The following is a 23401-nucleotide window of genomic DNA, read 5'->3' on the forward strand; positions in this document are numbered from 1 at the left end:
AAGCTGTTTGCTTCCTGCTATCTGTGCCTCAGACATGTAGCTCTGCATTTCCAGTGCTGAACGGTTGCCCGTGTCCTGCACACAGATTTTGAAATACTTCCACACAAATTACATGATAGCTAATGATTACAATGTAGTCTGTGCACGCGGGCCCACTTCTGGAAAAATCGTCCGGAAAAAGACCAAAAACCAGCCCATTGCCGATCAAATATTTTAAGCAAAAACCGTCCGGTTCCGATTTATGGCCAGTCAACCGATGCATCCCTAGTAATTTTCGTAAGGCAAACTGAAAAAAATGTGCCTGAAAGTGATAAACAGGCCTCGTTTTTACCTAAATGATTTATAATATATTTAAATATATATATTGAAAATGTATGAGGTGTGCATCGTAGCTGACACTTAAATGAACACATTACAATTATTTTATGACTGCAAGTCTTTCTCCTCAAATGCTATTGAGCTTCAAATTTTTGTTTGAGCCCATGTGAAAAAGTACCATAATTTACATATGATTTACAGTTTATTTTAATAAATATCAAACATTCAATTCAATTGTGCATTATAGCTGACATTAGATGAACAATTACAGTTGTTTTTATGACTGTAAGTCATTCTCCTCAAATGCTACTGACGTTAGAAAAGTGTATAACAATATCGCATGTAACTTTAGAGACAGCCTCTAAATTTGAGACTCTCGAACGTTTAATGTCAAGCGAACTCTATGGATGTTTTTTTTTTTTTTTTGTACTTTCTTTAGTTTTCTTTTCTCTGCGCTGGATTGCTTGTTGTCCTTTACCCGGGCATAGATGTCCATCCATCAGTTGTGAACATTCAGCTGCAAACATGAGGTGCGGTCGCGAGCGCGGATGGGAGAATGGCGCATGTTAATATATGTATTTTTTTCCTTGAGCAACTGGGATGGTGCTCCCTCTGTGAGTTGGTGCCCTACGCAGACTGCGTACTCTGCGTATAGGGAGTGGCGGTACATTCAAGTACATTTAAAGACTCATTTATAGAGTTGTATTTACAAAATGTAGTATTTTATTGGAGTATGTTAAATCTATATTTGCTATGTAAATGACTGTGCAGCTGATATGGCAATAAATTCAGATACAAACAACCATATTGTGTGACAATTAACTGGCATCATTTGTTGAAAATGAATGTGTGAAAATTGAAACGTTTACTTAAAATTGATGGGACTTGTAGTAAAACGGCAATAACAATGATACACAAATAGCATTTAGTGGTTTTTAAGTAATTTTTTATGCCCCAAAAACAGGAACTCAACATATGTAATCTTACCAAAATTACTGTATGTGCTGATGAATTAGATTTTGGAGGTTTAGACCCAACAGACTCAAAGATTTCCTCATGTTGTTATCATTTTCTGTTTATTGGTCTTAGATGAGTGCTTTCTGTAAGCAGCTCTGGCTGGATGGGGAAACCCCACCTCTGGTCAAAGCTGTGGCTCCCAAAGCTTCTCTGAATAAATAATGGGATCAACAGTCACTCTCTCCTCAGACTTAGTCTAGATTAGTCTAAGAGCTACAAGACTGGACTAATTGCTAATAAAAATGCCTAGGTAGCAGTGCTACGTGTCTGCCATACTCTGAGCTAAAGGCCTGATGGTATTCTGGAAGAAGCTACTTGTGTTGGCTGCCGTGAAGTGTGATGCGATGAAAAGGTCACTGTAGGCTGACACATTTAATGTAAATGAGGGCAAATGTGTTTAACACCTTGTCGCAAAGATGCTAAAATTGGTAGAGCTTTATTGAAATTAGGTAGGGTCTGTTTTTAAACCATCTGTGTGACAGTTTCAGAGTTCTTTCTCACTGGTGTTCGCTGCTTCACGACCCTTACAAAACCATACTGTGATGGAACCATGGTGATATGGTTATGAATATTCATCTGGGTTAATTTTTTTTTTGGTGTTCCAAATTATATTCAAAATAATTCTAAATATGAATCTTTAAGGGACAGTTCAGCCCAAAATATTCTGTCATAGGTTTTGATCCAAACCTGTATATGCATTTTGTGTTACTTCTGTGAAACATAAAGTAAGTTATTTTAAAGAATGTTTGTGAGCAAATAGTTTTGGTGACCATTGACTTCCATGTATGGACAAAAAACACAGAATTACTCAATTTCTTTTTATGCATGTTTCACAGAAGAAAGTAAGTTAGGAATAATATATGGGTAAGTAAATGATAATTTTTTTTTTTTTTTTTTTTCTAAATCCCCAAAGCTCCTTTATTTTAGGTATAAATTGAATCCCAAATCCCAGCTTTTCAATGAGCAGGCAGAATTTTGGCTATGGTAATCATTGATTACTGTATTCTTATTCTGAATATTTTTGTTGTGTTTTTTTGGTAATCATTTTCTTAAAAAGACCAGAACATGGTCGACTCATGAAAGCTTGTGTCATTATCATATCGTAGAAGGATACAGTTTATTTAGCCGCGTTTCCACCGCAGGAACTTTACCCAGGAACTAGGGACTTTGGCCTGGTACTTGGTGTGTTTCCACCGCAGGAACCAGGAACTAAATAAAGTTCCGGGTAAAAAAATGCCCCTCAGAAAGTCCCTGCTGGCGAGGTGGTACTTTTTCAAAGTTCCGGAACTTTCGGGGGCGGGACTTTGGCGCTAAACATTCTGATTGGTTGAGTTCACGCAGCATTGGTTGAGTTCAACCACCATTTATTCGAATCAACATTTTCAAAATATTACTGTTATTGTGTCATGAAATGTAATTTTAAAAGTATTTCAGGCGAGAATGTAGTTGTTTAAAACTCAAATCTGTGGTTTATTTATAAAGACAGTGCCTATTTAAAAATGTGTTTCGCCGATCTCAGAGACGGTAAGCTCCACTCGATCAGCGGGAGCTCAGTCCTCATGTATCCGCAGAGAGCAGCCTCATCTCGGATAGATCTTCTGATATGTGCCGCTGGCTCTGATGTCTCTTCAGTGGTTAAACATAAAATATAATTCAGCTGCGGGGTAAATCTAACAGGTTTTCTTTGGTCTGTATTCAATTTATCTATATGTTAAAATTAAAATAAAAAAGGCAAGTCTATATAATATTTCGTTTCATTGCAATGGCTGTATATAACATTACACATATCCCTGAACTAAATACATTTCTGCAGCTGTTATTATGTTTAAATGAAAACGAAAGGAGGCAGTGGCATTTTATATCCTATTTAGTTTTATTGTAAATATACTGAGGGGAAAATAACAGTAGCCAAAGCAATCTGAGTTCACGCAGCATTGGTTGAGTTCAAACACCATTTATTTGGATCATTTTCAAATATTACTGTTATTGTGTCATGAAATGTAATTTTAAAAGTATTTCAGGCGAGAATGTAGTTGTTTAAAACTCAAATCTATGGTTTATTTATAAAGACAGCGCCTATTTAAAAATGTATTTCGCCGATCTCGTAGATGGTGAGCTCCACTCGATCAGCGGAAGCTCAGTCCTCATGTATCCGCAGAGAGCAGCCTCATCTCGGATAGATCTTCCGATGTGCCGCTGGCTCTGATGTCTCTTTAGTGGTTAAACATAACATAATTCAGCTGCGGGGTAAATCTAACAGGTTTTCTTTGGTCTGTATTCAATTTATCTATATGTTAAAATGAAAATAAAATATTATAATATAATATTATAAATATAATATTTCGTTTCATTGTAATGGCTGCACATATCCCTGAACTAAGTACATTTCTGCAGCTGTTATTATGCTTAAATTAAAACCAAAGGAGGCAGTGGTATTTTATATCCTATTTCGTTTTATTGTAAATATACAGAGAGGAAAATTACAGCATTCGCGTCGTCACTGACATCACACTCCCCAGTCGAATGCACAAAGTCAGAACTAACTACCGATGATGCACGTCCAAAATCAGCGTACCTTTTTTTTTTTTAAATCAGCGGTACTTTGTATTGAGAAACGCGCAGACCTACGTCACCAGTCTATTTGCCTAATCTACCCGGTACTTTACACCGCGGTGGAAACGCAGAAAGCAACAGGTCTGGGGGGAAAAAAGTTCCTGGGAAAAAAAGTTCCTGGTACAAATGTTCCGGGTAATTTCGGTGGAAACGCGGCATTTGTTCTGGAATGCCATGCATTGCTTTTCCTCTTCAGTGGACTAGGAAGGAAGGGATGATCGTGGCCTTTGGATGACTAACACTGTGAGGACAAGTGTTCTGTTGAATGCTTTTAATCTGCCTTTGTTGGCGCAAGCTGTCGGCTGGGTGGCTCACGAGTGGCCGCCTACCAGCTGTTACCTTCACAATGAGGGTCAGATGGCCTATTGTGAGGACGCGACCCCACTGTGCATTCCCCCACACATCCCAAAACCCACAGAGTCCTACCTTCAGGTGAAGAATAGAGGGCTAAAATGCTGCCGGCTGTCTCTCTTCTTTCTCATCCAAACATTTTTATATCAGCTGCCTTCTTCACACCCCATCTGCTTCATTTTTCTGATACAGATTTTACAGCTGTTCAGTTTATGAGTTTGTGTTGAAAACAAACCACCTGGCTGCTGAAACTCTTTATACAATACATGAAATCATGCTTCGTGGCAGTAAGACTATATTTTGTCTCACAAAGCTTTATGTGAGAGACATAGTATCTACTCTTCCGATGTCAGAGCTCAAAACCTTGTAATGCATCAAGTGATTTAGGCTTCCTGCCAGAGTTCCTTTTGCCTGTCCACTTTGGCTGTCTGGCATCTGTTCTGAGTGTCGGTATGGATGAAACATTTAGTGATGTCAGCTTCTGTTTTAGAATACAAATTAAGAGATATTTTACTTGACACAAGTCTCTACAAATGCTCTTTTACCTCTTCGCTGTATGCTGTGAAATGTCTAAAATGTGCGTTATTAAACAGAAAACAAGTGTTGACAAAATTTGGAACTTCATCACTTGATTTAATTTTGGGTCTGTTCAACCAAAAATTAAAATTCTGTCATCACTTGATATTTTGACGTGAGAGGCTTATTTCCATTATTTCAAAACATTGATGGTAAATTTAGAAAGAGATTGTTAAAGTATTCCATATGAATTTGAATAAAAGATAACAAAAATTAAATTAAATCTGTTCATCATATAAACAAATCTATGTCTTTAGAAGACTTGGATTAAGCGATTCTATTAATATGGATTTGATCTCTTTATGAACATTTTGAAGTTGAGTAAAGTTTTGGTGGAATGGACTTTCACAGGAGGGATAGAAATCTCTCAGGTTTCATTAAAAATATTTTCAGTAGTCAATGTGATGAACACATTGTTCCAGGGTTTGGAACAATGTGAGAGCAAGTGCTTGATGGCAGAAATGCTATTTAACTGTAGATTTGTAATGTTTTTTTGTTTGTTTTGCATTCTTGAAATTGTGATGTGTTTCTCTACTCTCATAGACTGGGCACAGGCCATTCGTATAGGAGTTCTGGATTGTGCTCATGAGAAGAATTTTGACATCTGTAAGGAATTTGGAATCCACTTCTACCCCACCTTCAGGGTATGTTTGTGCAAATGATTTTATTTATTCTTTCAGAAGATCAAATATATACAGTAAATTCGAAATAGGGTGTGCGATATTGACAAATCATTAGATGCCATTAAAAAGAAATGACACTTTAAAGGTACAGGTTGTAGGACCTGCCACTAGAGGGCGCATTACCAAAACAATAACAATCGTGTGGTTTGATGACGCTAAGAAGGAGCGTGGAATGATTTGATTTTTTGTCTTCTACCCAACCGCTGACGGCCATCAATCAGACGATATGAAAACGATTACCACTTGTTCAACAAATATATACACTTGTGTACATTCAAACACAATAATTGGGCATACATAGCTAACGCAAGTTCAACGATTTGAAAAAAGTAATACAAAGAGAATACAAAGTCAATGCCAAGATGCGATCAGACTGTGGGTCAAATATCTTACAAATCGTTTAAATATGATACTAAAACTGTCATTTATGTTTTGGCAAGTCACCGTCTTAACGAGTGAGTCAATGAGTGATTCATTTAGTTGATCAGTTCAAACAGCTGATTCATTCAGGAATGAAAAAAGATATTGTCTTTATGAATGGGTCATTAAATCATTGATTCACCCAATTTGTTTAAAAATACAGATACATTCAGTAACTGGAGATGCACAACAGTTCAGCTGTAGATTTGTTTGGAACCACTTTTGTTGGCTTTGGAAAAAAAAAAGCATCTAAAAATAAATAAACAAAGCGTTTTTATCATATTCAAACTTAAAATCAGCAGGCTTTTATTTTGGCGGGTTGCCGGCAAGTAAGTATATGCGCTTCCGGATTTAGCGCTGCTGATTAAAGAGTGTCAGTGGATGAATGTCACAGTTTTGTATTGTGCTTTGAAACGGTAGGCATATCAAATAAAAATATAAAACCTTTTGCAAATGTTGCATCTTTGAATTCATGCATTAAATCCATCAGGTCTGTTGCTGTATGTTGTTTATTGAGTTTTTTTATGATGCGATGGCAAGTTAACTTTAAGAAAATGAAAACTCTGCCTTCTGTTCTGTTTTGTTGTGCTCCTTTCTAGCTGCTTTCTAATCTTATCTTTATCTGATCGCGGTAAACCTGAAACCAGAGTAATTATACAATAGACCAATGTATTATTACACCCTTATCATATTTCTTGTTGCCAGAAATGTGTATTTAGGACACTGTAAATATTGACATGTTGTTTTGCTTTGTTAAAGATTTTATTTGGGAATCATTTCTTTTTTCTTTGCCTTTTTTTTTAGTATTTTAAGGCACATGACACCACTAATGATTATGGGAAGACATATCGTGGTAGGTTTAATCATTTTAGCTCTGATTAGAATTTAAATTTGGTCAGTTATTATTGTCGCAGTAATTGTTATTGTTATGGAACTAACTTGAATTTCTGATTTTATTATATTTGTGTACTGAATAGGGGCTGACAGAGAGCTTCAGACAGTGAGGCAGTTGATGGTGAACTTCCTCCAAAACCACACAAAGCAAGACTGGCCTGTGGGCTGCCCTCCCCTTGACCCTGCCAGGTGCTCAAATCTACAATAATACCAACCATTTTTTCTTTACATGCACATTCAATTGCATACTTTTTTATGTTTTAACATGTTCTGTCTCCAGCTTCCAGGGGAAATTAAGGATGTTTGTTTATGGCTTCATGTCTAGACTTAAATGGAATACATCTCCGGTTCTAATTTAGAAACATTGAATTCATCATCTATTGCAGGTCTGAGGACATCCTGTCCTTAATGGGGAAGAAAACGGAGTTCTATACTGCAGTTATAGTTGAGGACAAAGATTCTTTTATAGGAAGAGAGGTAATGGTTGTCAATTTCCTATACATGCAAAAAAAAATAATAATCTGTAAGATGTAAGATACAGTGTAAGATCAGATGTCGTATCTTACTCACCCATATGTCTTTCCAAAGTGATCTGATTGCTATTGTTTTTTTAAGCTGATAAATTTCCAGTTCAGTTAATCTATATATAATTAAAGCAGGCACAAATTCACACATGCAGTTTATAGTATGGCGATTGACACAACGCTCCTTCCCTTATCTCAGGGAACCAAGGTTAGTCAGTAAGCTGAGCAGAGCATTCCCTGTCAAAGGGTCTCTTCAGAGCATTCACTATTGAATGGTCTCTCCCATTGCATTTGATATAAAATGGGGAATGCATCCTATCATGACATGCTATGAGCAGATACAGAGCAACCTGCTCTGCGAGCCCAGACTTGGAGCACTTAAGTTAAGGACAAAATTGAGTCCCAAGCTAACTGACTGAGGACTACAGACATAACCATTTCCATCGCCATGGAGAAATAGGCAAATTAAGCAGACAAGATCCATGCCTGCACGGCAGGGAATTCTAAATTACAGAATCTGGCAAATGTGGACCGTGAAGACCCACTGGCGGCTGCACAAATGTCGGCAATAGAAATTCTGCTGAACCATGCCCAAGAGGAGACCATTACTCTGGTGGATTGGGCCCTTACACCTATAGGGCACTGTAAGACTTCTGAGGTATAAGCCAAGGCTATAGGATTTCCATCTGTCTCAGAAGGGAAAGAGCTGCTTCTGCGCACTTTATCAAATTGTGTGGGGTGAGGGACAGTCCGAATGGAGGGGCTGCATTTTAATAGGCCACTCCCTTGAATGTGAATCTCAAGAACAGTCTGTAACGGGACTATATGGATGTTAAAGTAAGAGTCTATCATATCCACAGACAGAAACCAGTCCTAAGGCGTATTTGCACGAAGATCTGCTTCAGAGTTAACATCTTGAACAACCGTCTCATTAATGAGCGATTCAGATGTCTAGAATAGGTCTGAGCCTGCCATCTTTCTTGGGAATGAGGAAGTAGCAGCCTGACTCGTTACAGTGTTTGTATTTTTGACTGGAGAACAAGCGCATTGTTGTTTAGAACCCAACTTGAAACACCTGGGATGGCTGCACAGGGTTTTCTGGCGACTTGCAGCTGCAGAGCCAAAATGCTTAGGCAGGAAGTGATGCAGCATCTTCAACGTCTTCTGCGCCTCAGAGAAGCACTCTGCAAACCTGTCCACGGTGTGGCCAAATAGTCACTTTGGCGAGACTGGTGAGTCGAGAAAGGACATTTTCTCAGCGTCCCAGATCTCAGTAAGGATAAGCCAGAGGTGGCAATTCAGCACCACCAGGCTGGCCATAGTCTTGCCGATTTCATTGCATGCAGAGCCAATTCAGTCACTCTGTAGAGCACCTTGAAAGCATCATGATCCTGTCCATGCTGCGGAGAGTTTGGCCTGAAACACTTGTAGAAACTCTGTTGAATGCAGAGCCTATCTTGATTGACTGCCCGCTGTGTAAGCTCTGTTTGCCAAGGCCAACATAGTCTACAAGTTTGGAAGGGTGTGCTGCATTAGCTTTCAAACTGAGGGCAGATAGATGGTGGGCACAAGTAGGCAGCGACCATCTCTTCCAGAGTTTGCTGTAGCCACTGTCCTCAGTGCTGTCAACGGTGGTGAGAGCTGCTGAAGAGGAGGAACTTACATTGGCTGAATAGGGGGTGCTACACCTTGGTGTGTTTTTTATGAACTGCAGGCAAGAATGGAGTGGGCCGGTGGCGACGGGTCTGACAGCATCCAAAAGGCCATGGCCGGGCTCTACAGGAGTCAACCACTCTAAACCGAGATTCTCGATTACCTTCGACATCGACAGCAATCTCTTCTTTGGAAGCGCAGGGGCATGCTGGCGCTGAGTCGACATGACTCCACTCAAACATGCTGTCAGAGCCCCGCTGCTCTGCTGTTTCTTTATCTGAGGAAAGAAAGGAAACAGGAAAGTGGAGCAGGGAGGATCACATTCATTGAAGAAGTCAACCCACAAGCATGCTCTCGCATTGAGAGAAAGAAGCCTCAGTGAAAGCAGCACTTGCGGGAATATGCTCTGAAGTTTGCTCTTTTTCAAGCTGGATAGATGCAGGGGAGTCTTCGTTCTCTGCCCAGGACTCTTTGACAGCGTTGAGCAGAGCTGAGCTTCTTTATTCTTTGGCTTCTTGATTGCAGAGTCAGCAACAATATGATCCTGGATGATGAAGGAGAAGATTCTGATGTAATAGTGCTCTGAGCAGACATTTATGTCGGGCTCCGCCCCTTGTGGTGGGCTAAAGCAACATTGGTTTGTGCAGCTACACAAGCATTAACACATCAGAATTCAATAACAGAGTAAACAGCAGTTTTCCACTAGGGGTGTAAGAAAATATCGATAAACGTGATTATCGCGATATTTTGTTTGGCAATACTGTATCGATTCCCAAAAACTGAATATATATATATATATATATATATATATATATATATATATATATATATATATATATATATATATATATATATATATATATATATATATAAAAATTCATAAAAGATTTATGGTAGTTGTTGCATTTTGAGTTTATTTCCTGACCGCTAGATGGCAGTCTTCATCTCTGAACAAATCCTGAATGACAGGAAAAACCAGCATAAGAGCATGACACTAATTTTAGGGTTAATATAGTTCGCTGATAGTAATGGAGAGAGAAAGATTTGTCCCAGTTCATGTTTCGGTGTACGAAGCTGAAGTGTGGCGTCATTTAGGTTTTTGTGCTAACATCCACTGCGGGACTGTGGTGCTGCCTCAGTTCCGCTGCTGGCCACAACTGTGTGAAGAGGCTCGTGTGGGCGACCCCCTCCCGCCTATAGCTGAGCCCCACGCAGGCCTCTTCACATGGGTCATGGCATGTTTTTATACAGTCTATGGTCACGGCAAGCAGCGGAACAGAGGCTGCAGTTTCTCTCATTTTAGGGGTGTTTTATGTAGTTGGTGCGGTGCTCATGTTGTGGTTTTTGATGGCGGGAAAGTTAAGTTTAAGTAATTTTGCTTTTTTTTTTTGCCAATTGAACTCTTTAAGGCTGTTATGTTTTGAGCCCAAACTAACTTGGATATTCATAAATATATGCCCTTTACGTTGCACAAGGCTTAATTTCTAGGGGGAAAAAATTAACAATGAACCATTTAAATTAATTAATCAATTTAACTACGTGACATTATAATATAAAACCTACTAAAATGTTCAGAAAAACATCCCTTTATTGCACAAAATTTCACTTTTTTTAAATTACCGTTTTATGTGTTTTATAATAATTTTACAACTTTTAATGTAAACATTAATACAAATCCATTAAACGACAAAACCATTTGATCTAAAGGTATCAAACCAACTGTAAAATATACAGAATATTTAGTCAGTAGTATAATGCACAAGGCTTAGTTTTTCAGAATATGCCTTTATTGTTTTTATATACAGTAGTGAATGCATATTTTTCAACAGTTTTATATACTGTACCCACTTTAATTAAACTGACACCGTTTGAGATAAAGGTATCAAACCAACTGTAATATATTCATGATATTATTCTTTATAATGCACAAGGCTTGGTTTTTTCAGATTATGTCTATATTGTTTTTATATTGTTTAATTTTTTTAAAGGATCCTGCAAGCGCTTTAATTTAATCCCTTTACTCATACTGCACAAAAATTGGTTCAATAACTTGTTACAGGGACTGATTATTACAAATCCAGATCCCACTGTATTCTGGTTAAAAAAATTATATTTATTTACTTATGCTAAGGTTAGCACATGGTGCTGTTCTTAATGACAGCTTTCCTTACAATATATACTATTCCTAAACAAGAAATATCCCAATATATAGCTTGCTTACAGTATCGCAGTGTATCGCAATATATCATATTGTAACCCTGTATCAGGATACGTATCATATCGCCAGATTCTTGGCAATACACAGCCCTTTTCTGCATTAAACGTAACGGGACTGACGATTCAATTGGGAACTAAACTCTGCTGATTGACAGAGTCTTTGCAACAAGAAGTAAACTCCTGATGAGACATACCTTAATTCAAATATCTATGCCATTTTGTTTTATTGATATTATATGGACTGTTATTTGTCCATTCAATGGTAACTATAGACATTCTGTTGAATTGCTGTACAGGGGAGAAAAAAGGGATGGGGGAGGATGCAAATGTATGAGAAAAAATTATTAATAGCAAGGGACTTCTGTGCACCACTTTCAAATTAGTATGACTTTGTTCTATTGAACACAAAAGAAGAAAAAAAAGGGAGAAATTTTGCAGAATGTCTAGGCTGCTCTTTGCCATAACACAAAAGTAGATAGACACTGTAAAGCTCCAATATATAAGTGTTATATTATAAATGTTATTTAGTATAATTCCTGTAAAGCTTTAATATAGCTTTATGAGAAACATTATTTTTCTATTCAAAGTACAAGGTGAATTTCAATATCTTGTGTAGCTCAAATGGTAGAGGATGCCACAAGTAAATTTCAAGGAAACACACATACTGATAAATGGGTAAATTGTGATGCTATTTTTGCTGTGAGAAGAACGTTTAAACCAGTGGTTCTCACCGAATCTTTAATTTTGTTATATTAAATAAATTATCATTAAAATGGTGAACACATTATAAATTAATATATACGACATTAACATATTTGTTAGTTGTTGTTGTTCATTTATTTTTTTTACACTAAAGTGCAGCTTAAGACAACCTTTGAATATTGTCTTGGGCAAGGGGGGCCTTGGAATGAAAAAGTTGAGAACCACTTGCTTAGACAATCCAATAAACCAAACTTTTGTGACAATAATTTTATGAACAGTAAACTTTTGTGTTCCATGGAAAAAGTTAAATAACATAGGTTTCGAATGACGAGTGGGTGAATAGATGATGATCTAAATGATCCCTTTAGGCATAATTAGTGATGTAGCTAGAATTGTAATGCTCTAATTTAATGTTTTGTGCCCGTTTTAACTAGGTAATTTTGGACCTAATGCCATATGAGGGTTTGGCAGTGAAGAGAACGCTGAGCGCAGACAAACCTCTAATGGAGGAACTAGGGATTACTTCGGTTCCCTCAGTACACCTCTTCCATCCCAACGGCACACACACTATCATGAATGTGTAAGTTAACTGCTGAATTAATTTCGGTCTAACTATCAATCAGTAGCCCTGTTAATGTGCATTTGGTACATTTTTGTTTGTATTAACAGTCAGAAGAGGCTACGCTTTTTCTTCTCCTCCTTCCTAAAGCTCCTCCCTGGAGTACACAGGAAACAGTCCACCTCGTCCCTGCTGCGTCCTCAGCCTGGGAAGAATGGACAGGGAACACAGGTGGAGTGGAAAGTGTTTGAAAAGTGAGTTTTATTTATATATACACTTCTGTTCAAAAGTTTGGAGTCAGCAAAGACAGATTAAAATGAAAAGTTCCTATTAATCAAAGAACCTTGAAATAAAACTATCACAGTTTCCAGAAAAATATTAACCAGCTCTACAGTTTTCAACATTGATAATAATAATAAATGCTTCTTGAGCACCAAATCAGCATATTAGAATGATTTATGAAGGATCATGTGACACTGAGTAACTTTGCTATGCACCACAGGAATAAATGACATTTCAGAATACATTAAAATAGGAAATTGTAATTGAATTGTAAAAGTATTTCACAGTATTGCTGTTTTTACTGTTTTTTTTTATTAATACAATGCAGACTTAGTGAGCTCAAGAGACTTAAAAAACATCTTTAAAATCTTACCAACTCCAGGCTTTTGAACAGTAGTGTAAATTTCCTGTAAAATGTGAAGTAGTCCAATTGTCTTTTGCTTTCGCTGTAAATTTAACTTTTAAGATGAGGTAACCAGCATTAATGTTTCTTCAGGTCTAAGGTTTACATGGCAGATCTGGAATCTGGCTTACATTATCTACTGAGGGTTGAACTAGCCACCCACAAGACCTTAGAAGGAGAAGAACTAAAAACGTTCAAGGACTTTGTAACAGTTGTCGCCAAGGTAGTGTTGTAACACAACCACAACTTTTTCTTTGCTCTTGAGCTAGAATTGTTTTCATTAGTGTTGAAATTTCCAGGGTTGAATCTTACTTGGTCTCTTCGACTGTAGCTATTTCCAGGTCGCCAGTCTGTGGTGAAACTTCTTGAGACGTTGCTGGAATGGCTCGTCAGTTTACCTTTGGAGAACATCCCCTACAATGCTATCCTGGACTTAGTTAACAACAAGATGAGGGTAAGACCGTCGCCCACTAAACAACTTATTCATTGTCAAAACACTGATGCCCCTGCTATTAAAAGCACCGTGCATCTCAGTGTCTTTGCCTGATGACATTGAAGTTTTTAGTCATTTTCCATGCACGCGACAGATGCGTAAATCAGTATGTTGGTGGTTTCAAAGGACGCTGTTTCCATTATCCTCAGATCTCAGGACTGTACCTGAGTGAGCAAGTGCAGTGGGTTGGATGCCAGGGTAGTAGTGTGGCACTAAGAGGATATCCCTGCTCCCTCTGGACTCTGTTTCACGTTCTGACTGTGCAAGCTGCCAACAGACCTGATGCTTTAGCCAACACTGGTATGAGCAGGGAAATCCCTTTCTCTTAATCAACCTGAAACATGTCTTGAGATGATCTCAGCAGTTGATATTGTAATTGTAGATTCGAAAATTGAGACTAAAAATTCATTATAAATAATTCTGTAATGTAATATGTTTGGTCTGTAGCAAGCAGAGCATTCATTTGGTAGGGGGTTTCTATTAGTTCCTGTTTTTCATTGCTACAATTAATTTAAACCCACCTTCTTCCTCTCAGGGTTTGAGGAAGATCCCTTGGCAGTGCTTCAAACCATGCGTCACTACATTGGGACCTTCTTTGGTTGCCAGGAGTGTGGGAAGCATTTTGAGGAAATGGCTCAGGAATCTCTGAACCAGGTCAAGACCGTTGATGAGGCTGTGCTGTGGCTGTGGAGAAAACACAACCAGGTTAATGCCAGACTGGCAGGTAAGAAAAATGAATGCACAAATATACGTTTTTTTTCAACATCGCTAATAATAAGCACCAAATCAGCATATTAGAATGATTTCTGAAGTATCATTCTGGAGTAATGTCTGCTGATAAATTCAGCTTTGCCATCACAGCAATAAATTATAATGTAAAATATATTCAAATAGAAAACAGATATTTTAAATCGTAATAATATTTCACAATATTCATGATTTTACTGTATTTTTTTATCAAATAAATGCAGCCTTTATGAGCATAAGGGACTTTTCAAAATATACAAAATATATTAAGTATTTCTATACAATATAAAACATAAATAAATAAAAAAATACCAACCTCAAACTTTTTGACTAGAGTATGATGCAGGAAGAAAGAAAGGAAAACTGGCAGGTAAGAAGGAATGTGGAGAATAGATAGGTGGCAAGAAAGGAATGAAACAGACAGGACAGGAAGGAAGATGAGAAGAAAGAAAGAAAGAAAGAAAGAACTATGATATTTTCATGTCCAAGCTATAAATAAAGTCCTCATATGCATGCTAGCAGATGTTACCCTCATTGCTGATTGCACTCTTATATGCAGGTTCAATGAGCGAGGACCCCATGTTTCCTAAGACGCAGTGGCCGACTCCTGATCTCTGTCCCACATGCCATGAGGAGCAAGAAGGCCTTCATGTCTGGAACGAACAGATGGTGCTCGCTTTCATTAAACAACACTACAGTGCTTTAAACATTTCCCCCAAATACTCCAGCAACAGCCAACCAGAGCCAGGCCCTCCTGCTCCCGACAGACCCAAAGCCATAACCAAACCAATCAGCAACAGTCACCTCAACCAGAACCTAAAGCCATCTCCTGACGTTCCAAAACCTCAGAAGAGGACTGACATCAGCGGTGCGGGAGAGAAGCACATGGCTGTCCAGATAGAAGCTAGACCAGGGATGGGATTCTCAAGCCTGGACATGAGTCTCTGTGTACTGCTCTACGCCTTCTCCTGTGTCTTCCTCATGTTCATGTTTTTCTTCTTCCGCTTCCGCTCAAAGAGAAGGAAAGCCAGAAACTACCGGCCTTACGTATAGCAGCAGAATGCTGAGATGGAAAACTGTGGATAAGGTGAATGTAATGTATGAAGCCCCTGCCAAGTGTTGAAGGAGACTTTTTTTTATTTATTTATTTGATCACTTTTATTCGTTTCAGTTTTTGTTGTTGTTGAAATTTTTGTGAAGTGCTTTATAATGAAGAACTTGTCTAATGACGGATGAAAGTCCACTCGTGTATAGGACATAGTTGTGTGAACAAGCACCTGTTAACGAGTATTTCTCAACCCTAAACAAACAGAAGGATGATTTAACTGGAGAAACGATTTTATTATAGTAAAAGTAACAACCTTGGTCAACATATATTTTTATGAATATTCCACATTATTTATAGAGATTTTTATTGAAATAATATATCCCAAGTTTCTCACAGGGTATATATCACTCTCTATGAAAGTCACACTTTCCCCATATTTCTTTATGATGGTCCAAAAAACACTTGGGAATATGATTTATTCTGTCACTCAAGGTTGCTAGCGCAGAAGCCAGTGACAAGTAATACACTGCCTGTCAATGACCAGATCTGGAAAAACCCTTGGTTTTGTTAATCTCATGGTCCATTTGAAATATACTGTATGACCCTTTTTTATTTTTATTAAAAAAAATTTAGACCGCAAGTAAAGTCACAAAAAAAGCTACTGTGGTACATAAAGTTAATTTTAAGCATAAATTCTATTTTTTAACCTTTTCAATCCTGTTGAAATGCTTCATAATTGGTTGCATTGGTGCAACTCAGCAGTAAAAGATTTATAATGGCTACAATAATAAAAATGTGTCAGATTTTAAGATTTTTTGGTACTTTGTTATACAGAGCACACTTAGTGAGTAAACATTTATTCATAATCTTTTTTTTTTCTCTCTTTAGATTATAGAGAGTCTTTTGAACTGGAACTTGTTTCAATAATTATTTAATAATTTTACTATACTGTAATTGTACTCAGAGGATTCCTGATCACAGACCATTTATTGTTCAGCATCTATATTACTGCAGCAGTATTTTGATTTAAAGTTTCGAAATCAAAATGTGCGTGATTTGTAATGTGTTCAGCTTGTGATTATTATTTTATGGAGCATTGCTAATGTGGACCTGAAGGCTAAATATTTATAAAGTGTTCTTAATAAAATACATCTTCTGTATTGTGACAGAATGTGAACATAATTGTAGCCTTCAAATCTGCTCCAAAAGAACGGCTGTATATTTCATTCACTTTTAATAATTATTACCAGTGATTTAAGAATTATATTTTTATGTAAAGATGATTTTGGGGGGTAAATCTTTCTGTATATATGTAGTTCGTCCCTTCAGGGAAGTTATTGCATTTTGTATAAAGAACATTAAGTTGTCTTTTAAATAAAAATGTATAATTCCCATCCATTTTTAGTTCATAACTACCAACAATGCAGATACATACACGTTTGATTATTTTTATTCATCAATATTTTCTATAGCACCATTATAATAAACTGTTAATATAAGTTTCATTATGAGATCGGTTTTCTGAAGAGCGGTTCTTAAATGATTGTTTATCAGGAGAACAGTTGGATGTACCATCCTGAGAACACGGTGTAACTGCAACTTCAAATCTAAGCACATTGGGAGGTCATTTAAGTTTTATGTTGCTTGTAAGTCTGTGTCTGCCCTCTAGTAGGCAGTATGCACTATCCCGTTCCCCACCAGCTCAGACTGCAGTCTGTTCTCCCCACGGACAACACACATGTGACCATACTAACGCTGTCTATTACTAGAGCTCCAGCTGTCAACTTAACAGATGTCTGCACAGGCACTCTTGTTTCCAAATGTAAAATAACTTGCGATGTTCATCTCTTCAGACTGGAAGCAGACATTTTCCTCAATGACTCTGTGCATTTTGCACTGGAAACAAAGTTTGAGGGCAGTTTCTTCAAGAGACCATTTAAGGTGTCACATGTAGTTTTTTTTCAAAGCTTTTAAAGAGACCAGACAGACAGCGGGAAGCTGCTACACTTTATTGATTGATTATAATTTTTTTGCCGTTGATATTAGAAGACTGGAACACGGCAGTTTATCTCTAATAGCGCTGACTCACGCCGTAGCCTGTTGGCATCTCAGCATTAAAAGCCAGCGAGTCAGAGACTGGAGCATAGCGCCTTCTTCCCCACATTGCTGAGAGACGCTGCTTTACTGCCCCACTGCTCTGTACTCAACTCTTACTTGCACACTACAGTCTCTCAGTCATCCGTCTAATACTTGCCACTTTAAAATGCTTCTCTGTTTGTTTGATGTACTTATCTGACATTCAGGGCAGCTTTGAGGCTGAGTCTCTCTCTTTTCTTTCATTTATCATTTGAGTATCTGTCTGATGCCGTGTTGGCACATCTGATTGGGTATGCAGACTCTGTACTGAGCATGCCAGCCTGTGACAGGGACTGCAATGCAGAGCTGCTCTCCTGGCACACACCATTTGTCTGCCCTTAATGTAAATAATCCTGAGCACGGAGCTGATCATGGCAGAGATGGCTTCTGATGGATTATCTGTCTGCACACGTTCGTTGGTGCATGCAGGGTGCACACTCCCGTTCTTGTCTTTTCTTCATGTGGTGATGCTCAAATAAAAGTGAGCCATTGCACTCTCTCTCTCTTTCTGTCTTGCCTGTCTTTTGTCTCCATCGCACATGAACACGTTTACTCTCTGCAGGGCAGTTATCCGCATCAGGCTCTCTCTCTTTCTCTGTTTCTCTTGCTCGATCTCTCTCTCTCTCTCTCTCTCTCTCTCTCTCTCTCTCTCTCATTCTGTGTCCTTAAATGACTTTCCTTCAGTCTCACTCCCTCCCCCTCTCTCCCTAGTCTCTGTGTCTGTGCCTATAGCCTCTCTCCCCCTTTCTGTGACATACAGTAGATGGTGCATCGATTGCACATAGACGCTTGCTTTCCCTCTCGCTGGCTCAGTTCTGTGTGGGGAGGAAGAGGACGGATTGAGACGTATCTCTCTGCTTCTCAAGCTACCTTTCCTCATGCTGAGCTGCTGTGAGGAGCCTGTCTACATTCTCTCTCTCATCTCGGAAGATTCTGCTATAGAGGTCAGGTAGTGGTGGGGTGGAGAGGGAGGGTAGGTGGGTGGGTTTGTCGGTCACTTTTCAGTTTCTTTTGAATACTCCAGGCAAGCTTATGCTGAGTTGCCAAACATGCAGACTCCAGTAATGTTGGGGTGAAGAGAGCTGTTTACCAAGGGAGTTGCTGTGCAACATTTCTGTCGCATTTTTCTGCTGTGTCTGCACCAGATAAACATTGTGTGACTTTTGAATCTAGTCATTTTCTGTTTGTTACCTCATCAAGCTGGTCCACCTTCATTTTGACTTTCTGCTGTCTTAGATGTCTGGTGAGAACGTCCTGTCTTCTCCAGAGATCTGAAACGGGCATTATGTCTCAGCTCTTGCACATGGAGATTCCAAACTTCGGCAGCACTGTTCTGGACAGCCTGAATGAACAGCGGCTGCTGGGCCAACACTGCGATGTGGCCATCATGGTCAACGGACAGGCCTTCAAGGCCCACCGTGCTGTTTTGGCGGCCAGCAGTCTCTACTTCCGTGATCTTTTCAGCGGTAGTGCCCAGACGCTTTTTGAGCTGCCCTCGTCTGTGGCCCCATCCTGCTTCCAGCAGATTCTCTCATTCTGCTACACAGGCCGGATGACGGTGAGTGCCAGCGATCAGCTGATGGTCATGTACACCGCAGGCTACCTTCAGATCCAGAACATCGTAGAGCGAGGAATGGACCTCATGTTCAAGGCCAGCGCTCCATACTGCGACTCGCAGACATCTGCCACAGACGATCCCCCGAGCCCAAACAACAACAACTCCTCCTTGTTGCTAGGCGACCAGCCCACAACTGTCTGCAAGATCAAGGAAGAGAAGCTGGAGGCCCTGGTGTGTGGTCAGAATGGGGAGCTAAAGCATTCTGATGAGGACAGGAGACCTAGGGGCAGATCTTTAAGGAATGGCACTCTTTTCTACACAAGTGGAGGCGTAAACGGGGTCATACCTGTGATGCATGCTTACGAGCTCTCGACCCGAGATCATGCCAGTCCCGGTGCCTCTAGCCTCCCGACCACAGACAGTCCAACTTCACACCAAAACGAGGAGGAGGATTTTGAAGACGACTCATACGAGAGCCTGACAAATGGAAAAATCTTTGGGGGCTCGTCCGGGATCTTTGGCAGTAAATGTCTTTTTAATGGACTTCTCTTTTGCTTCATTGCAGCTCAAAACATTACGGATTCATCCCTTTGAGTCTGATCTGTTTTATTTTTTTTCCCAGTGAAAGAGAAGATGGAGGTGTCCTCCCTGCCTCTGTCCTTGGAAAACCGTTTCTGTGTGCTGTTAGGAGGAGACCGAGAGGCTCTGCCTGCCGGACTCATCAGCCAGATCGGCTACCGTTGCCACCCTGCTCTCTACACAGAGGGCGACCCTGGAGAGAGACTGGAGCTAATTGCAGGTGAGGCCTGAATAATAGCAGCCTGTCTGAAGCTCCTTGTCCATCTGAATTATTTATCAGTTCAGACCGAGTCATTTGAGTCACTGATTTCAAGCTAAGATCTCCTTGTTTCTCTGTTTGTGCTGTGTAAGGATCTGGTGTCTTCATGACTCGTGGGCAGCTAATGAACTGTCACCTCTGCGCTGGGGTCAAACACAAAGTCCTGCTGAGACGCCTCCTAGCTGCTTTTTTTGACAGGTCTAAAACATTACAGATTTGTAACATGCATGCATGTGTTTCTGTAGAAAGTCTGAAATACGAAGAGCTCAGTTCTACAGTAAAAGTAGCCAAGCAGAGGTGGAGTCAGTGTTTTAACATTCAAATGTTTCAGTATATTGTGTTTGATAACTAGAAGGACTGCATGGTGTTTTGGAAAAATATTGTGTGTGTGCCCTCTAGTGGTTGACTATGGTGTTTTAATCTACAGGAACACTCTGGCTGACAGCTGTGGGACTGGAATACGTTCCTCCAACTGTGATCCGAATCGCAAACCACTGGACAGTCGCATACTCAACACAGTGAAACGTGAGTGACCCTTTGCTATGCTGTTACAAAAAGCAAAATGTATTCTTATTTATGTTCCTGGTCTTAGTGTGCATGATTCCTTTGTTTACTTTTTTTCTAAAGTTTGGTTTCATTTGGAAATATGTTACAATATGGGAATGAAATAGGTTAAATGTTGACTTGAAGCATTAATATTCCTTTTTTCTCTCTCTCTGTTTATCATTAGTCTACTGTCAGAACTTTGCCCCTAACTTCAAAGAAAGTGAGATGAACGTGATTGCTGCTGACATGTGCACCAATGCCCGGAGAGTTCGAAAGCGCTGGCTCCCCAAGATCAAGTCCATGCTTCCAGAGGCAATCGAGGTGTACAGGGGGACTGCAGTCCTGAGCCACGTGGAAGGAGCTACCCAGCCAGGCAGTGGCTTTCCTTTTGAGTCAGAGTTCAAACACCTGGCAGCGTCAAATCTGACTCTGGAGCAACACCTCTATGGAGAATGCAGAGAGACACTGAGGAATGGCTCTCACTTCAGTATGGAAGAGAGGTCCCAAAAAGGTGAAGAAGTCAAGACTGAGCCAAGCCGAGCCAAAGAGTCAGACAACATGCAGGAAGTTGAAAAGCTTCCGGAAAGTCCCGAGAGGGCGGCCGGTGTGCTTGCCCTCAACCATGCTAGCAAGAAAGGGGAAAAAGAGCCTGCAAATAGCAGCCCCAGTTCACAGAGAGAGGAACAGAACAGACAGAGACCACTAGAAGACAATCAGTGATTTCCTCCATTTATCATTTCATACTATTAAAAACTGGTCTGCAGCTTATCACACCAAAAAGGATTAATATCTCTAAAGGCATATCTTCCATGCCACCAAACATCACATTAAAGCTGCATGATCATGGGAACTGAACATATACAATATTTTCCAGGATAGACTGAAAAATGTCTGCGTTAAATTCAGTTGTGATTACAAGTTTACCTACCCCTTACAGAATCTACAAAAATATATATAAATATAAATATATATATATATATATAAATTATATATAAATCTAATTAAATATGAACGGATCATAATCTCATTTTAGTTAATTACCTTATTTGAGCTATTTGCTATTAGCTATTTGAGAGATTTTATTTATTTAGTCCACGAGACAAAATAATTGCATTTATACAATTGATCATTTTCAAAAGTTGACATACCCATGGATTTTAATATCATATAATGCCTCCTCAAGCCTCAGTGATTGTAGGCTTTTTGTGATAGTTGTACATGAGTTTCTAGTTTGTCCTGAGTAGTGAATCTGTTTTTGACAAAGCCTCCAGGTCCTGGAAGTTATTTGGCTTCCCTGCATGATCTGCACATTTGAGTTCTTCCCTACAGTGGCTATATAATGCTGATGTCCAGTTTTGCTGCTCTGGATAATTGAGGGACTCGTACAAAACTATGATGCTTGAGGAAACTCACAATATTAAAGGGATACTCCACCCCAAAATGAAAATGTTGTCATAAGTCACTTATCCACGTCGTTCCTAACCTGTTAAAGCTTCATTTGTCTTCGGAACATAATTTAAGATATTTTGGATGAAAACCAGGAGGCTTGAAACTAAGAAAACAAAAGTAACGACATTATTCACCAATTCATCTCCTCTCTCTCCACGTCACCGTAGCAACGAATATGAGCTTAACACATCCAGCGTACGCTTTTCTATATCAGAAGACTCAGAAGAGTGTACGCTACCTGTGTTTAGCTCATAATCTCCAAAATGGCGCTATGGTGAAGTGGAAAGAAACAGAGGAGAGGAATTGTTGAATAAAGTCATTATTTTTGTTTTCTTCGTGTACTAAAAGTATTCTCGTCACTTCATAATGTTACGGTTGAACCACTGATGGCAGATGGGATATTTTGACAACATCTTTCATAGATTTCTGGACTTTGACAGTGTAATTTACTTGGCATGCTATGGGACAGTCTCAAGCCTACTGGTTTTCATCCAAAATATCTTAAATTGTGTTCCGAAGACGAACAAAGTTTTTATAGGTTAGGAACGACATGGGGGTAAGTGATTAATGACAACATTTTCATTTTGGGGTGGAGTAACCCTTTAAAAATCATAGGTGTATATAAACGTCTGATTAGGATTTTTATTTTTCTTATGAAATATAAACAAATATCTGTTTTGTTGCTTCTTCAGGGCAGTACTGAATTACAAAAATAACTATTTAATTATCTTATTTTTTTAAAAATACTAAATGTCTTACTGATTCCTCAAGGGGTATGCAAACATCTAAGCATGACTGTTTCTAAGAAATTATAAGGATCTTTAATGAAGCCACTTAGCATACTTAAATACCGGCACATATACAAGCCCAGTACATTAAGGCATTCTGCAGTGCTTTTTTTATGAATGCATGTGATGCATATGCTCTGGCATTTCTGATTAAATACTCTCGCCAATTACTGAAACAAATGGATCATGGACTTTTGCATGGCAAAAACAAGTGAAGGACAAAGGCTCTCCCAAATATAACACAACATGAAATTTCAGAAATTGACTGTACTGCTATGACTCCAGCAGGACAGTGGGGTTGCTATGTACAAAGCTGACTGTGGGACTGCTGAGTTCAGTACAGTAAGGAAAGCTGAACAGAGAACAACTGTTCCCTAGAGAGCAGCCTGGACTCTCAGTTTTCCCTCTCAAGCTTTTTAATCTTACTCTTGTTCTCAAGCTGCTGTATAGTAAATGCTTGCCAGGTTTTATTATTATTATTATTTTTATTTAATTTTTTGCATATCAGCTGGTCTGGACATTTGAAACGTGATTGTATGATTGTTTTTGGAAGCGAAATAAAGGAAAGGATTATTTTGAGGGATAA

At 39.0% G+C, this 23401-nt stretch overlaps 2 protein-coding genes across 2 annotated transcripts; both read left to right on the top strand.

The window, feature by feature from the left end:
- The first annotated feature begins 5393 nt into the window (after positions 1-5393).
- LOC127996818 (sulfhydryl oxidase 2-like) lies at positions 5394-16894 on the top strand. The gene is made up of 11 exons (XM_052591974.1): positions 5394-5519; positions 6783-6831; positions 6956-7061; positions 7259-7349; positions 12403-12548; positions 12638-12781; positions 13306-13435; positions 13544-13666; positions 13855-14005; positions 14241-14429; positions 15012-16894. Exons 1-11 carry the CDS (start codon positions 5397-5399, stop codon positions 15503-15505), a joined length of 1746 nt encoding a protein of 581 aa, XP_052447934.1. The 5' UTR covers positions 5394-5396; the 3' UTR covers positions 15506-16894.
- Positions 16895-17010: 116 nt separating this feature from the next.
- Positions 17011-23401, top strand: LOC127996834 (nucleus accumbens-associated protein 2-like). The gene is made up of 6 exons (XM_052591975.1): positions 17011-18580; positions 18873-19717; positions 19817-19993; positions 20125-20230; positions 20460-20557; positions 20763-23401. The coding sequence occupies exons 2-6, from the start codon at positions 18922-18924 to the stop codon at positions 21296-21298; spliced, it is 1713 nt and encodes a 570-aa protein (XP_052447935.1). The 5' UTR covers positions 17011-18580; positions 18873-18921; the 3' UTR covers positions 21299-23401.

Source organism: Carassius gibelio, chromosome A5 (assembly GCF_023724105.1).
Source record: "Carassius gibelio isolate Cgi1373 ecotype wild population from Czech Republic chromosome A5, carGib1.2-hapl.c, whole genome shotgun sequence".
Classification (NCBI taxonomy): domain Eukaryota; kingdom Metazoa; phylum Chordata; class Actinopteri; order Cypriniformes; family Cyprinidae; genus Carassius; species Carassius gibelio.

Excerpts from the sequence above, each read along its gene's own strand:
- LOC127996818 (XM_052591974.1), top strand. The coding sequence starts at position 5,397 with ATGTGTTTCTCTACTCTCATAGACTGGGCACAGGCCATTCGTATAGGA. Across the intron at positions 13,436-13,543 it reads TTGTAACAGTTGTCGCCAAG|CTATTTCCAGGTCGCCAGTC; the intron begins GTAGTGTTGTAA and ends CTTCGACTGTAG. Across the intron at positions 13,667-13,854 it reads TAGTTAACAACAAGATGAGG|ATCTCAGGACTGTACCTGAG; the intron begins GTAAGACCGTCG and ends CATTATCCTCAG.
- LOC127996834 (XM_052591975.1), top strand. The coding sequence starts at position 18,922 with ATGTCTCAGCTCTTGCACATGGAGATTCCAAACTTCGGCAGCACTGTT. Across the intron at positions 20,231-20,459 it reads CTAGCTGCTTTTTTTGACAG|GAACACTCTGGCTGACAGCT; the intron begins GTCTAAAACATT and ends TTTAATCTACAG. Across the intron at positions 20,558-20,762 it reads CATACTCAACACAGTGAAAC|TCTACTGTCAGAACTTTGCC; the intron begins GTGAGTGACCCT and ends GTTTATCATTAG.